We start from the raw sequence: 17,536 nt of genomic DNA, 5'->3' as shown, positions 1-17,536 counted from the left end.
TTACTGTATTGTTTTATGGGGCAATTTTTATTATAAAGTTTGATAAATATATCTAAAAATTTATCATAGGCTATATTAACCTCAGTTTCCTCACATACCCCTTTCCAGTTGTATTTCAACAGTTCGTGTTTGAATGCAGATAAGGATTCAGAAGATCTGTGTCGCTTATATTTGACTTCATTTAACACACTCTTCTTCTTATAATTACATTCATAAATTGCAAAGACAGGCAGGTGATCACTGATGTCATTTATCAATATACCACTTTTGTTATTATCCACGTTATTAGTAAAAATGTTATCAATTAAGGTTGCACTATGGGTTGTTATCCTGGTAGGTTTAGATATAGTTGGAAACAAACTCATACCATACATGACATCAATGAAATCATCTGTCGTTTTATGTTTTTGGGGATTCAACAAATCAATGTTGAAATCCCCACAGACATAAATTACTCTCTGCTTTAGCGTACCAAATAACATTTCCATATTGGTTATAAATAACTAAATATTAGAACCAGGTTTTCTGTACACAAAGCTGGTGAATGTGGAGACAATATTTTTAGAGGTATTTTAGATGGATTATTGATAATTAATCGTTAAGATCTTTTTTTCATCCTGTGGAATTTGATCATTTTAACCAGGATGACTTGAAGCAATGAGCTGACTTTCACTGTTCAGAAGCTACCAGCAGGGGACGCACTCTATCGCAGTCACAGTAATGATCTTGTATACTCGGACCACAAGGCTGCTGTAGAAATTGAAAGTAAATATGAAGTGAACAAAATGATGTTTGGTGTGGGATCAGTCCAGTGGCTCCTCCACCTCAGACCAGGACTGCAGTCTCTCTGTGTGTGCAGGAAATCATCTCAGGGATCAAACCATCAGACTAACACACATCTGCAGCTGTTGATGAATACAGGTAGACCTCAGGAAGACAATCATATCTACAGCTTTGTGAGGCTATAAACAGTTGAGTTGAGGAACCAATCCCATTGAGGGGTAGAATAAGTTGTTATTTGACAGTATGTGGAAAAAGAAGCCTTATTATCTTAACAATGAAGTTGTTGGAGTTAATAGAGATTCAGGTGGTCTGGAGATCTTACACTTTCATATGCTGAGCAACAGGTTTAAAATAAGGTTAATTTACCACAATATTTACAAATTTACAACAATTCATGAACAACAAGATCACATAAAGAAGTGCAAACAAAAGCTTTCGTGCAGCAGCTCCCCTTAAATGGACAAAGCAGTAATCATGTGACAACCATTCCTCTCTTTTTTGACTCGTACAACTATGTCCAGGTCACCGGGTCAGATTTAATTTCTCAGTTTGTGCTTTGTCAGTGCACTACTTCAAAAACACTTGACCGCTCTCAGACCTCCAACTAAACCATCCACCAGGCAACACTACATCCCTGCCGCTGAGCTGTTCTCAGTTTTTCATCAACTTTTACTAATTGAATCATTTGATCAGTTATTGAAATGAAATCAGATGAGCAGGTTTTAGAGAAGCGTCATGAAGTGATGGAAACATTTCACTACTTGATGACCACAACATGGACAAAGAGCTAAAAAGAAAGTGATTTGTTCATGTGTTTTAATCAAGTTTAAAGGAGCTTGAGGCAGGATTGAGGCAGCATTTATGAAAAAAATTTGTATACGTTTTAAGTTTTCTAGTAATAATGTCAGATGAAGCGTTCCAAACGAAATTCGGCCTCTGAATTGCAGCACATTTTGCAGCACACAGCCTGTTCAAGGCAACGGAGAGATACACTAGAGGGCTCATTCGTTTTGGTTTGGAACGCTTCACCTGACATTATTACTAGAAAACTTGAAACATATACACATTTTTTTCATAAATCCTGCCTCTATCCTGCCCCATGCTCCTTTAATGTGATTTTTTAATACCATGATGAACCTGATCAGCCAGCATTGCTTCTTTCTTTCCAACCAGATGGTTTGTGTTGACTTCTTTTGAGAGTTGATCATTCAACACAAATGATTTTAGATCAATAATGCTCACGTCAGAGCTGTCTGGATTTAGGAGGCCGATACATTCGCTCAAACTGGTTGAAGATCACCTTGCGGGCTCCATCCCAGGTCCCTGGTCCCATCAGCTTGTACTATGGTTAATCGCCCTATAAAGGTTTAAGTTTATGTGCTCTTTTCAATGTATTTTTGTAGATCATTGTTTCATTGTGTCCTGATTTTCCGCCGATGAGTGTATGTCTCCCCCTGGCGGTTGTATTGTGCTGTTTGCATCTTGTCTTTCAATAAAAAATTTAAAAAATTACCATCTGGATCTATTGTAAACTTCAATTATAGCCTACTTAATAACATTATTATTAATATTATGGTTATTGTTTTCATTAACAATAAGAATAATAATTGTAAATGTGTGAATGTGTGAAATGAACGCAGATCCAATAAGCAAAAAGCAACATCTGACCCAAGATGTGTAAAGGAAGACCAGCAAGATACCTTTCAAAAAACTGTCTGCCACTAATAAAATCATATAAAGGCATTTCCTGTGTACAGAAAATATCTCCAGCAATAAGAACTGTGAGCAAAGACCAGCAGGATGAAGAAGCAAGGCAGCTGACTGAGAGATTAAGGAATGAAGTGAAACCCTTCAAAAAGACACGTTTTAATATCTTTTGTATTGAATTTTGATGGTTTTATATACGTTTGTAGTTATTGTTTTGTCACTTGTTTCAGCTGGTCTTCCTGTAGGTGATACAGTCGCTGGCCTACAGCGCCATCTAGTGGAGCAGCACTGCCTTAGTAGGCTTAATTCATCTGGAGATTTGGACACAAATCTTGTACCAAGGTAGTCATGTATAAAAATGTTTTGTTTTAAGCACAAGAAATCGGTAGATGATGCGTTGCTTTATATTAATCACTACTGTTAAGGTAAGGGATGTGTATAAAACGTAATTTGTGAGCTTGGTGTACACAAAAAACACTTGGTGTGTTTCTCTTCCCCATTAAAGAGGAAACATATGTTTTAACATTACACCGCAAGGTTTTTAGTTAAGATAAGAACTAGTTACCTCTCCTCTCACCATTCACCTGTAGGGCTAACGAAGTTCATTTCAAAATAATGAACGAGGTTTATCCGTGTAATGATTTGTTACATAAAATGTTTCATTTAAATTTGAAGATTTGTACTTTTTGTAATGCAGATATTGAAACCATTTCTTGTAGTTAACAAGGACCTTTATAATTTATTATAATCAATAAATTAATTAATGCCTACATTTTTCATCCATAAATATCCCCTTTTAAAAATATTCGATTTTTGTTGCATATCTGAATAGTTTCTTTGTACCCTAGTTTCTGATTGATTATTTGCATGTTTTTTCTTCCTATTTATTTATTTTTTTAAATTCTATTTATTTTTTATTTTCTTGTTCTGTAATTCCTTTGATTTGGTCGCTCAGTGTTCGTTTTTGTAAAGAATATTTTTCTGGAATGTAAAATGTGCCTTGTTTAATTTATAAAATATATGTAAAGTTCAATTTAAAAAGTTTTAAACGGATAAATTAGTACATTTGTGTTTTTACTGTTAAAGAGCTAAAGTGGATCGCTTTGGCGTGTCTTTAATATCGCGAGATGTGACGTCTTGTCAAACCACGCAAAAAAGGGTACTGCTTAATGAAATCATTTGGCAAACAGCTTTTCTTATTCTTTGTGAAACACTTTTTAGGCTGAGGTCAAGTGAGAAAACAGGAAAAACTTTGTTTCCTCGGGGAAGTCTAAAATCCTGGTAAGGGTGCGTGAACGTTTGTGTGTGTGTGTGTGTGTGTGTGTGTGTGTGTGTGTGTGTGTGTGTGTGTGTGTGTGTGCGTGTACTACATTACGTAACTATGCACGCATGCGCACCAACGCGGGGACTTTGGAATGACGCACATTCTTTGATTCTCTGACGTCACATACAAGGGTGTACATGTAGGTCCGTCGTATCGCAGTGTATGTTGCAAGCTGGTTCAGTAACACCACAAACAGAGTTTCATGTGTGGACAGTGACTTATTTTAGGAAGATACAACAAGGTCCATAAAACGTTTTTAGCACAATTCAACACAAGGTAATTCAAAGTGCTTTACATCGAGACAAAGTAAAATAAAATAAAAATCTGAAATGGGATTGAAACAGTCAAAAGTATCACCAGAACACACTGAAAAGCTTCAGCGGGTTAGATTTGCCCAGTCTCCCCAAACATGCATGGACAGGTTAATTGCCGATCAGGAGTCTAGCACCTCAGACGATGAACCTGATCCGTGCTATGAACCACGTGGACGTGGAAGTCACTGCGTCCCAGCAACGTGTGTCCCAGAATCCTCCAGAGCCGGAGTGCCACCTTGTAGAGGTGGAGAAACCAGGGCGACGGGTGTCCAGACAGGTGAATGGCTGTCGTGGGCTCACCCGAAGATGCACAAAGCCCAGGAGGGCGGTGGTTTTGACGACCTGACGGAGGCCGTAGCAAAGCTGCAGCAGCTGGCGCTCCAGCTGAACCAGAGGTTTCCCTCAGAGGACAACTTCTACGTCCAGCAGGTGTGTAAGAAGCTGGGACATTCGCTCAACCTCCTTAATAACCACAGGCCTGCGTGTAGAAGTGCTCCACGTTACCCCAGTACCCCCAATGTGTCGGGGGGAAAGAGGAAGGGCAAGAGACCGGACTCCATGGACAGCACCAGCTCTGCGTTCGTGAGTCTGACCAACCAGGTCTCCATGGCTCTGCTTCTGCGGCTCGTGACCAAAGTGCCCCGCAGGAACAGGAGACTGGTCCAAGAGAACGACCTGGATGCCATCTGGACCCGTCTGACGGGCCTGGTGGCTGCCGAGCTGGACGCCTGCGACTGTGACCTCCTGTGTACGGAGGCAAACATCCGAGACGTCTCCAAGGACTTGGTCAGGAATCTCCTGAAGACTTTTGGGTCCTCAGAAATCCTGCTGCGGAGCGCCATGGCCAAACACAACCCAGCTTTTGATAAGGCGGTTGCCAAATTCCTGAGGTTGAAGCTCAACGTCAAGAAGAAGAAGAAAAATATGCTCTCCAAGTGTCTCTCAGCGATGGGAATTTAATTTTCGTATTTGGGACTCTCAGGTTTTCTCCGGGAGCTCCGGTTTTCCACCTCAGTGAAAAAAAATCCCCTTTGGCTGCTTCTGACTGGACCGTGGACGTAGGCGTGGGTACGTACGGAGTATAACACACACACACACACACACACACACACACACACACACACACACACACACACACACACACACACACACACACACACACACACACGCATGCGGGGAAGGGGGTAAAAATTTAAAAAGTAAAAGATATATATAATTAAAAAATATGGACAGTATATACACAATACACAATATACACAATGCAATGGGTCGAGACGACTTGGGCACCGGTACCACGCAGGACGTCTTCCACAGCTGTGGTACCTTGTGCAGCCTCAGGCTCAGGTTGAACATGTGCTCCACGAAGTCCTGCACAGTTGCCTGGAGCAGGATCTGAGCAGCCTGGAAGTGATGCCATCTGGACCCGTCGCCTTCCTCACCTTGAGCCTGGCCAGTCCTCTCTCCACCTTGGCTGTGGAGAGCACCACGCTGGGCGGGGGGGTGGTGGGTGGGCTGGGCGGGGTTGCAGGGAGGGGGGTTGGTGGAGTTGAGAGTGGGTTGGGGGGTTGTGGAGGGGGGGTAGCAGGGGGCGGGGTTGAGGTGAGAGTCCTCGGAGCAGAAGAGGGGGAAGTTGCAGCAGGGCTGGGTGGGTGGGGGGAGGAGTGGATGGTTGTTCAAACCGGTTGAAGAACCGGTTCAGGTCATTCACCCACTCCTGGTCCTCCTTTTGAGACTCTTCTGACTTGTCTCAACCCACAAAGGTATTTTTTAAAATACAGAATGACCTAAAACCAATCAGATATCTTCCTTGTTTCAGTCAATCACAAGAACGCACCCCATGTGGGGGACGATTTACTCATAAGCCAATCACATTAAGCCTTTCAAACCGCGCTGATGTGAATTTCAGTCAGTTCAAAATGGCTTCCAGCAAGGACAGTGGCTAGGGTTGCCACCCGTCCCGTAAAATACGGAATTGTCCTTTATTTGAGAAAAAAATGTTGCGTCCCGTATTGAACTAATACGGGACGCGATTTGTCCCGTATTTTCATTAACGCCCCATACACACGTCTGTCACACACACATCAACACTAAGTTGATCAATAATAACAAAATAAAACACAGGAAACATTAAGGCCAGCAAAATCTTTGTGGCGGGACAACAGGACCTGCTGCGTCTGTTCCCAGATCTTTCTATGTGCCAGACAGCGGGGAGGACTCGGGCTTCACTTCCAGGTAGGGGTTGGGAACTGGGAATTAAAAGTTCCGTATTGAACCAATACGGACATATATTATGCCAGGCCCGGTTCTACGATGGTGCATAAGCAAGCATTGCACCCTCAGTTTGTGTTTGCGTGCTCAGTTGAAAAGACGAAAAGAAAACTGACAAATTCGCCCGCGTTAAGCCTGATTTATGGTTCCGCGTTAAATCGACGGCATGGCTACGGCGATGGGTACGCGTGCGACGCGCACCGTACGTTCGCGTCACCACGCATTATACGCCGTAGGCTCTGCGTTGGTGCAACGCGGAACCATAAATCAGCCAGTGTCCGTCACTCATCTCCATGCAGCAGTTTCCTGCACCAGCAAGACGCTGCTCTTTGATTATGGCTCACAGTTTGAAAACCCCAAATAAAAAATAAATTAGACAATATTTTATGAAATCAATAAACAATTCCATCATCAAAATTATGACAAATAAAGGTTCAACATATCATGCTTTGCATGTAATAAGACTAGGTAATATGTTAGTTTCACCTTTTAAGTTGAATTATTGAAATAGATTAACTTTTACACCAAATTCTAGTTGAATTATTGAAATAAGTTAACTTTTACACCATATTCTTCACCTGAAGCAATATTCTACACCTTGGCTGATGTGGACATACAGAGCATAGGAGGCTATTTCAGCTGCTATATGGTTGGCTGTCTGTACAGTCATGCAAGTTCAATGCTATTAAAGAACACGTTTTTTCATATAAAATAAACACATTTTTATGCAGTTTAGAGGTTTTGGGGCTTTTTTTTTGGCTCGTGCGCTGCTGAAATTGGGGCGTCCTTTATTTCTATTTCTGAAAGGTGGCAACCCTAACAGTGGCGCGTTAATAAAGGGGCTGAGACGGGTAGAGCCGCTCCAAGCCGATACTATTTCTGTAACCATTCTGGGGAGGTTCTTTGCGGGCTGAGCCGGGACTATTTCCGACGTCACCACCCTCCTCGCCACTGATTGGTCGGGGGGCGGGGACGTCACCACCCTCCACGCCTCTGATTGGTCGGGGGGCGGGGCCGTCAGACGTTTGAATCAGGAAGCGGGAGTCAGAGCGAGAGCGACCTGCGACTCGCGGCGATTTTATTATAAAGCGCAAAACGTCTGTTTGGTGATCCAACTCTGAGGTGCAGATGTTCATAAACCTGATGACTGATGAGATAATTAAAAAAGGGATGTAGACGGGCTGTTTTACTCTCAGCCGCTCGCGGCTCCAGCTGATTTCTGACATGAACAAAGCGGTTGCGCAATCGAGTACGTCACAGCAGCTTCACCCCAACCTGCCCACTTCTCCCCTGGCTGTGGAAAAACAAACGGGTAGAGGCAGGTAAAGGCGTGACGAGCCGAGTCGGGCCGAGTAAGTCCTAGTGCAAAAGTGCCATAAGTGAAACGTCTTATTTAACTACTACTACTTAATCCCCTTGTTTGTTAAGACAAGTGTTTAGTTAATAATCTTTAATATTTAATTGTTCAACTACCAATACAAGCCAGGAAGCTAAGCTTGTGAGCTACGCTGGTGCTTCTGCATGTCAAGAGGTTCAGTATCTTTCCATGAAGTTGAATTTGTTGTGAATGAAGTTCCTGACAGGGTCTGTGGCACTGAGCCGAGCTAGCAGGTCACTACTTAGTGCAGTTATTGGTCCGGGAGCTGTCCTCGCCCCCAGGTAGAGGAAGAGAGAGTACAGCAGTCAGCCTGAAGGGACTGTTGTTCTAGACTATCATTTTTCCTTTATAATCCATACTTTTAAATTACAAATGTTACGAATCATTCTGACTCTCTAGTCTTTAAAAATTATCAAAGTAATTCATCTATTCATCTATATCACACTTTTCACAAGATCAGTTAAATTTGACTAAAAGTATTTAAATGATAATCTAACACCAGCAGAAATTGATATAAATGGATTCAGAAAACTCTGCACCAGTGAAACGTCCAGTACATTTGTGAATATTGACATTATTCTAGCTCCACAGACAGGGATCAGTAATTACGGTGCAGCTTCAGTGATGCCTTCAGGTCGCCTCGGAAAACAAAAACCCGACATCGTGACTTCTCCAGTCCCAGTGTGCTCTTATACTAAATAATGATTTGTCAGTAAAAACATGTTCTGCTGGTGACTGGTTACTCTCAGCTAAGAATTCATCACAGTTGTTAATTTAACATGAATTTCTAGTCAAAACAGTTGATATTCATACAGGTTTTAACCCCTGCAAGACCAACTATCTAACGGAGTGAACCAGCATTGTAATCTGATTACAATTGGTAAATCAAACCAACACTCACTGACTTTAAAAGCAACTTTAAATGGAGCTTTTCAAAATCAAAACTGTAACATCAGAGACAAACACAGATTACAGAGTTCTGCTTTATTCAGGAAAAACTTCAACATTCCAGCAGTTTTTAGTCATTCAATGGAAATGATAATAACGTCTCCATGACAACGGGCAATGAAAATATGACTTCTCAAGGAAAAGTTGTCTTGTGGCTCAACTTGCCCCAGTTTAGGGTAAGTTGATCTGCATCTGGGAGTAAATTGATCAATTTTCTATTTTCCAGTTTAAACCTGAAGAATAATTTGTCTAAATCTTAAAAGGTAACTTAACAATATTTAACAAACATAATGCACGTGTATTATTCAGAATATGTTAAAAGAAAAGGTGAAATAATTCCACATTACACATTACAGACTGAAAAATACAATTTAACTGAAACCTACAAGATTATTAACATATTATCAAAGAATTATTGGACCAGATCGTGATTTTGATCAAATTTAAGTGTAATTCATGGTGGATGACCCTTGATACCACACAAGTAGGTGCATTCTTATTTGTGGTGTGTAAGCTCCTTCTCTGTCTCCTTACATTAATATAAAAAATTATAATAAAAATACTAAAAAAGTCCTTTATCTGCTCCTCTCTTTCTTTGTACTGTCAACCAAATATGAAATTATCTGTATATTAATCTATATAATATACAATAATCTATATCTAAAAAATGATATAAATTGATCCAAATTACATCATTCTAATTGAATATTTGAGAAATAAAGTCACATCATGTGATCATACACTCCTACCTGAACCTGGATCTTTTTGTCTAAAAAACCTCTGTACGTCCATGATAAGGCTGTCTGTCTGTCTGCACGCACGCACGCACGCACGCACGCACGCACGCACGCACGCACGCACGCACGCACGCACGCACGCACGCACGCACGCACACGCACACACACACACACACACACACACACACACACACACACACACACACACACACACACACACAATGAACATTCAGTGTTTATGAAGATTAATTCCATCAAAGATCAGACAGTTTGATTGACAGGACAGATGATCAGAGGAGCAGAGTTTTTACCTCCATCATTGAGGTCAGGACTGAAGAACGGGTGGAGTTTCTCCCTGAAGGAGCAGCCAGTAAAGGAGTAGATAAGTGCTGCAGCATCTACATCATAAAAGGAGACCAGACCCTCCTCATAATCCACAAACACCCCCAACTTCTCAGGAGGAGAACTGAGATGGAGACGGACTGAAGGACCTGCAAGAGCTTTGTACTCATTTCCATTTCTCAGCCAAACAGTCCAGTAACCTTTCTTAGGACCCACTGTGATTTCTCCCTTCCTGTTGACCGACACTCTGGCCACTCCTAAAGTCCAGTCAGTCTTTCCTTTAACCTGAACCTCAAAGTAAAATTGGCCTGAAGAGAAACTCTGTTTTCCTAAAACACAAATATCCTGAGAGAATCTCTCTGGATTATCTGGGAGATTCTTCTTCACACCAACATGATAGACTTGTTTTCCATCATCAGACAGGACGAGCCAGGGATTTGCTGTATCAGGATCAAGAGTCACATCAGCTTCAAACTGCTGGATCCTCCTCAGCTCAACTTCACCGAGCAGCTGGTCCACAGCTCTCACCACAGTCCCCTCATATGAAGGTGGATGGACTCTGACCTCTGTCCAGTTCTTGGTGGGTGGAGCATCTTCCAGGGATGAGAATCTTTGGAGGAGGTGGAGGTGATCTTCAGAGCGTGAGAGCTGCTCCACCTCAGAGCTCCTCTTCTTCAGCTCACAGATTTCCTGTTCCAGATCTTTGATGAAGTCTTCAGCCTGTTTCTCTGCAGTTTTCTGTTTGTCTTCCATCTCCTTCATGAACTCCTTCAGACGTCTCTCAACAGACTCCTTCAGATCAGTGAAGACCTGAACACCTTCTGCTTTCTCTCTGTCTGCAGCATCGTTACTGACCTTCAGAGACTCTTTGATCTCCTGAATCTTCAGTCGTCTCTTCTGGATCATCTGCTGAATCTCAGCCTCTGTCTTCTGCAGATCTGCCTTCTTTCCTTCATATTCTTCTCTCAGAGGAACAAACTCATGAGTCTTGTGGTCTAAAACAGAGCAGAGCGTGCAGACACATGTCTGGTCGGTCTTACAGAACAGCTCCAGAGGTTTATCATGCTTCGTACAAATCCTGTCCTCCAGGTTCTCCACAGGCTCCACCAGCTGATGTCTTTTCAGACGTGCAGCTGTCAGATGAGGCTCCAGGTGAGTCTCACAGTAGGACAGCAGACACACCAGGCAGGACTTCAGGGCCTTCAGTCTGGTTCCAGTGCAGACGTCACAGGGAACTTCTCCTGGTTCTGCAGCTTGTTGCTCTGAGCTGCTGCTGCTGGATTTCTGTTGAGCTTCACGTCTGAACTCAGAAACCATCTCTCTCAATAAGGTGTTGACTTTCAGCTGAGGTCTGGTGTTGAACATCTCCTGACATATGGGACACTTGTAGAGAACATTATCATCCCAGAAATGAGTGATGCAGGTTTTACAGAAGTTGTGTCCACATGGTGTGCTGACTGGATCAGTGAACACATCCAGACAGATGGAGCACAGGAACTGATCTGCAGATCTCCGGTTGCTGCCAGCAGACATGTTGGTTCTCTGGAAACAAAAGTGAAAGTGTGAAACATTAAAGCTGCAATAATGACATGAAGAAGAAAAAAACAACAAGAGAGAAGGAAAGAGACAGAACAAAGAATGTCAGGAATCCTCAGAGACAACACCCGTCTGACAGTAAAAGGAGGAACGTTTCATCAACACAAGTTTAGATTATTAATGTCACGACTCCAGAATAATTAACTATTTCATGTGAATCATTTTCCTCTAAACGTTCCTGTTCTTTGACCAGAGTCAGTTTGAGTTTTCCAGAATAACATTTAGTAAACAGAGTTGAAGTTTTGTCGTCCCGCTGACAGAAACACAGTAAATGTTTTCTTCTGTACTCACCAGTGTCTCCAGACTCTGCTGAGTTGTTGAGAACAAACTCTGAAGTCTGAATTTACTCAGAAACCCAGAATCAGGGACTTCCAGGTTATGCCAGCATGGAGTAGTCGCATGTTCCCGTGCTCCCACGAACTTAATTGTTGCTACTTTATCTAGTCAAACTTAAACGGCTCAACCTAGCATAACGATATAACACAGTTGCTATTACCATCTGACACAAAGAAAAATGACTTCAAAGCCCAGGAAAGGAGAACAGAAGAAGGAAGATACGTCTGGTTCCCCGGACATGGCGGCGCTAGCAACGATGCTAGCGGAGCACAAGGCTTCATTCTCGACAGAGCTTAACTCAGCATTTGCTAAGTTTGAAGCAAAACTGGACAAAATTCAGACCTCCATAACGGAACACCACCAACGGATCTCATCTTTGGAGTCGCATGCCGACACGACCAGCGAGACCTTACAAGCCTTACAAACAACAGTATCTACACTTACCGAGGACAACGCCAAACTGAGGGCTAAAGTCACTGACCTGGAGGGTAGAAGCCGCCGAAATAATGTCCGAATTATCGGCCTTCCGGAGAACATCGAGGGCCCCCGCGCCACAACATTCTTCTCAAAGCTCCTGGTTGAGGTATTTGGAGAACAAATCCTCACATCTCCCCGGAGCTCGACAGCGCTCACCGCACCTTGACTGCTCGTCCGGGCCCCGGAGAAAAACCCAGAGCGGTGCTGATATGCTTTCACAAGTTCCAGATCCGAGAGCTTGTGGTCCGCGAATCTCGTAGACTGAGGGGTAAACTTAAGTATGAGGGCAACCCGATCCACATATTTGAAGACTACTGCCCCGAAATACTGGAACAACGCTCTGCATACCGGGAAGTCATGAAGGAGCTGTACAACCTGGGCTGCAAGCCGGCTCTCCATTACCCGGCCATGCTATTCATCACGACTGGAAGAGGGGACAAGAAGCGGATCCTCTCGGTGCAGGAGGCTCGCCAGTTCATCACCTCACAGCGCCAGCGCGGAGCCGAGCATACGCGGGGGATTAACCGCGTCTTTTTTTTTTTTTTTTTTTTAATGGCAGCTCTGACAATGTCTTTTTGTTGGTTGTGCTAATTACCAACTACCTGGAGAAGTACTGGTTATGGTATTATGTTTTTGCTCTCTTTATCCCTTTCTAATACAGGCGCCCCCTGCAGGCTCATTTTGGCCTGCACTTAAGTTTTAGTTTTGTTCTGGTTTGAAGGTAGACTTATCATCATAGGGGGTCTGTGTCCTAGATTGTAATCTAGATGTTTTTGTTTAACTGTTTTGTTTTACCTATGGGACACATGTTGACAAAGTATGGGACAGTAGAATAGAATAGAATAGAATAGAATAGAATAGAATAGAATAGAATAGAATAGAATAGAATAGAATACTTTATTGTCTGTCCCAATGGTGACAGAAATTCCTCTTGGACAGGGCTCACAACCACATTCACACATTCCCATAAGGACAGTACCGGCAGTACCGGCAGTACCGGCAGTACCGGATTCTTGATCTAGAAAAATCCTCAGGGCCACTTGTGTGACTGTTTATGTTCTGTTCATGACACTATTAGTACACATGTGTATATAGATGCATGTTTATAGCTCTGTTCGTGAGCAACCTTTTAATTAATGTGGGACAGGGAAACATTGGAGCTGGGACCGGAAGTACTTATGCAGGTGCAAGGACGAAGCACCACTGTGCAAAGGACACTGATGGCATGTTCAATGCTGGGGATCTCAGGTCTGGGGACTTCTTTTTTGCTTATGTTTTGCGTGTTTTTTTGTTTTTGTTTTTGTTTTTTTTTCCTCGTCTTTCTTCTTCTTTCTTTACTTTCCTTTTTTCACTCCTCTTTATGATGTTCTTATGGTCATCTTCTCAATTTATCCTTTCACGTCCCTTTCCAGCCCTCCTAACCCCTTCCTCCACTGTAATGACCAACTCTGGTACAACGAAGAGACATGGCAAATTTAAACAATAGTATCAGATTTGTTTCGTGGAATGTTAAGGGGGCGAACTGTGCTACCAAAATTAACAGGATTATGACCCATCTGCAGCATTTAAAGGGGGACATATTCTTTATTCAGGAAACCCACCTTCGTAACAGAGAATTGTCCAGAATTAAAAAAAGCTGGGTCAGCCACATATTCCACTCTAAATTTAATCAAAGAGCCAGAGGCACTGCCATCCTAATTCGCAATAATGTTATATTTGAACCATCTAAAACGGTTGCGGACCCTGGTGGTCGCTTTGTTGTTGTATCCGGTAGACTGCATGACACACCTGTCATACTAGCAAGCGTTTATGCCCCAAATTGGGATGACGACCAGTTCATAGCCAGACTTTTTACATCCTTCCCTGATGTTGAAAACCACTATATTGTCATAGGGGGGGACTTTAACATGGTTCAGGATACTAACCTCGACAGATCCTCACCTAAAGTGTCACCCTTATCCAAAGCGGCTAAGACGCTAGACATCTTTACTAGACGGCTTGGGCTGTCTGACCCATGGAGGCACAAATTTCCCACAGGTAAAGCGTTTTCATTTTTTTCTCATGTACATCATACATACACCCGCATAGACTTTTTTCTCCTGGATAATAGGTTACTCCCAAAAGTTCACTCTTGCAGCTATCAGAACATAGTCATATCCGATCATGCCCCAACCTCTTTAGAAATTAACCTCATCAGATGGCACAGCTTCCCCAGGCTCTGGAGATTTAACTCTTCATTACTAGCTGAGGACTCGTACAAACAATTTTTACATTCACAAATTGGGTTGTTTTTTGAGCTGAACGACAAGCCGGACATATCCAGGGGAACACTCTGGGAAGCCTTAAAAGCTTACTTACGAGGCCAACTTATATCCTATGTTTCCCATCTGAAGAAAACTGAAAAGTCCCATATGGCAGACTTACTGCATAGAATTACTGAAGTTGATAACAAATACTCCATTGATCCCGACCCTGACCTTTATAAAAGGCGTCTTCAACTTCAGGCGGAATTCGATCTTGCCTCCATAAATAAAGCTAAGACACAACTACTCCGGTCCAGGCAACGCTTTTTTGAGTCGGGAGAGAAGGCCGGTAAACTCCTGGCCCACCAGGCCAGAGCAGAGGCTGCTTCTAGAGCGATTCCGGCTATCAAATCCCCAGCTGGCGATGTTCTGTTGGACCCAGAGGACATCAATAGAGCATTTGCCAGCTTCTATTCCGACCTATACACTTCAGACTCACCCCAAGACATAAATGACAGTATATTAGACAAAATCAGCTTTCCCAAAATTGACATTGAGTTCGTCAGGGACTTAGGCAGACCCATATCCACTATGGAGATACAGGAGGCAATCAAGTCGCTACAAAGTGGCAAATCGCCTGGCCCAGACGGTTACACCGTGGAATTTTATAAAACATTCTCCACTCTCCTCTCTCCAGCTTTGCAGGCCATGTATAACGACGCAGTCTCGGACCAACATCTCCCTGACACCCTGTCGAAGGCCACAATCACACTTATTCTAAAGAAAGATAAAGACCCCCTACTTTGTAATAATTATAGACCAATTTCACTGTTAAACGTAGATTTCAAGATTTTATCTAAAGTTCTTGCCCTTCGTTTACAACAAGTGATGCCCCATATCATTTCACTTGACCAAACAGGCTTCATGGTAGGAAGACAATCATCTCATAATACCAGAAGACTCCTCAACATTCTTAATATGCCCAACCCAGATACCCCGGAGGTGGTGGTCTCACTCGACGCGGAAAAGGCCTTCGACAGGGTGGAATGAAAGTATCTCTTTGAAATCATGAGGAGATTTGGCCTTGGGGAGGAATTCATCTTTTGGGTTAAGTTACTGTACTCTGCCCCAATGGCATCAGTGCAAACAAACAATATGCAGTCACCCTCTTTCCCCCTTCATCGAGGCACTAGACAGGGCTGTCCGCTGTCGCCGTTGCTGTTCGCAATTGCGATAGAACCCTTAGCCATTTGGCTATGCGCGGATGAGGGCTTTGAGGGCATTAGACGGTTTGACACCACACACAAATTATCACTTTATGCTGATGACCTGCTACTGTATATTTCGAACCCCGCCAGATCACTTCCTGTAGTTCTTCGTATCTTAGAACAGTTTAGTAAATACTCTGGATATGAACTCAACTACCAAAAGAGTGAAATGCTACCGATTAACCCATTGGCAGGACAAATCCCGGAGGGTGGCTTTCAGTACTTGGGTATCTTCATAACAACTTCCATGTCTGACATTTTTGGCAAAAACTTCACCCCTTTGGTTAAAAGAATTGGGGACGATTTTGATCGCTGGTCTTCCCTGCCTTTGTCCCTGGCGGGCCGAATAAGCTTGATTAAAATGATTACCTTACCCAAGCTCTTATATCTTTTTCAGCAGGTTCCGGTATTCCTTACAAAAGCATTCTTTACTAAGTTAGACAAGATGGTCTCCAAATTCCTCTGGGGGATCAAACCCGCTCGCATCCGACAGTCAATCCTGCATCTTCCAAAATGTAAGGGTGGTCTTGCCCTCCCAAACTTCAGGCAGTACTATTGGGCAGCCAACATTCAGAAACTCCCATACTGGATGGGTGGCAGTCTTGACAATCTACCTGCTTGGGTTTACTTGGAGAGGGCGGCTTCCCAAACTTCTTTACATTCCATACTGTGCTCACAGCTACCCCTTTCCTCTACATTTGTTACAAAAAATCTGGTTGTGTCTAACTCTCTTAAAATATGGGTTCAATTTAGAAAACATTTCGGTTTGCACAGACCCTCTAGTCTTGCCCCACTACTCAATAACCATGGCTTTAAACCTTCAAGTACAGACTCAGCATATCGAATTTGGTTCAACAACGGCTTAGTAACTGTTAACGACTTATATACAGAAGGAATTTTCTCATCTTTTACAGAGCTCTCAGCTAAGTACCATCTACCTAACTCTCACCTTTTTCGTTTTTTCCAAGTCAGAGATTTCATTAAAAAACAGTTTCCTCATTTTCCCAACCGCCCCCCTGAAACCCTGATCGATGTCCTCTTAAATATGGATCCTAATCAGAGGAAAGGCATCTCAATTATCTGTGGCTCCATGGACTCAGTCAGCCCAGGCCTCCTTAACCGAACTAAAAATGCCTGGGAAAGTGACCTTGGGACAGATTTAACTGAAGAAAACTGGAAGCGCATCCTAGACTTGGTCCATTCCTCCTCCATATGTGCCCGCCACGGGCTAATCCAATGCAAAATCCTACATAGAATCCACTACACGAATGCCAGATTGTCCAAAATATTCCCTGATGTCAGTGATTCCTGTAACCGGTGCAAACAATCCCCTGCCAATCACATCCACATGCTCTGGTCCTGCCCCAAACTGACAAGTTATTGGTCAAACATATTTGAAACAATTAGCTTGGCTTGTGGCGTGGTCATCACTCCCAATGCGCTTTCGGCTATCTTTGGCGTTCCTCCCAATGCTGACCTTCCCGCTGCCGCACGACGAGCCCTGGCCTTCACAACTTTGTTGGCCAGGCGCTTGATTTTGCTTAGGTGGAAGCACACTTCTCCCCCGGCACACAATCAATGGATTAAAGACGTTTTGTACAATATTAAACTTGAGAAACTTAGATTTTCCCTCATGGGCTCGATAAAGAAATTCCAGAACACCTGGAACCCTTTGCTGTAATATATGTCGACCATTTGCTCATTATTCCAGATGCAGAAGAGGACTGAATAACTACCCAAATTATCCTCTCTTTGACTCCCTATGTATCCCTTCCCCACTTTTTTTTTTTTTTTTTTTAAATTACTATTATTTTA

The 17,536-nt window shown here is 42.9% G+C and overlaps 1 protein-coding gene across 1 annotated transcript; it reads right to left on the bottom strand.

The window, feature by feature from the left end:
- Window positions 1-9,680: 9,680 nt before the first annotated feature.
- LOC133453786 (E3 ubiquitin-protein ligase TRIM21-like) lies at window positions 9,681-11,338 on the bottom strand. The gene has a single exon (XM_061733120.1). The coding sequence runs from the start codon at window positions 11,332-11,334 to the stop codon at window positions 9,721-9,723; it is 1,614 nt and encodes a 537-aa protein (XP_061589104.1). The 5' UTR covers window positions 11,335-11,338; the 3' UTR covers window positions 9,681-9,720.
- Between the last annotated feature and the right edge of the window lie 6,198 nt (window positions 11,339-17,536).

The sequence above is a fragment of the Cololabis saira genome, chromosome 1, assembly GCF_033807715.1.
Source record: "Cololabis saira isolate AMF1-May2022 chromosome 1, fColSai1.1, whole genome shotgun sequence".
NCBI lineage: Eukaryota > Metazoa > Chordata > Actinopteri > Beloniformes > Belonidae > Cololabis > Cololabis saira.
This window is presented reverse-complemented; position numbering and strand designations above follow the sequence as displayed.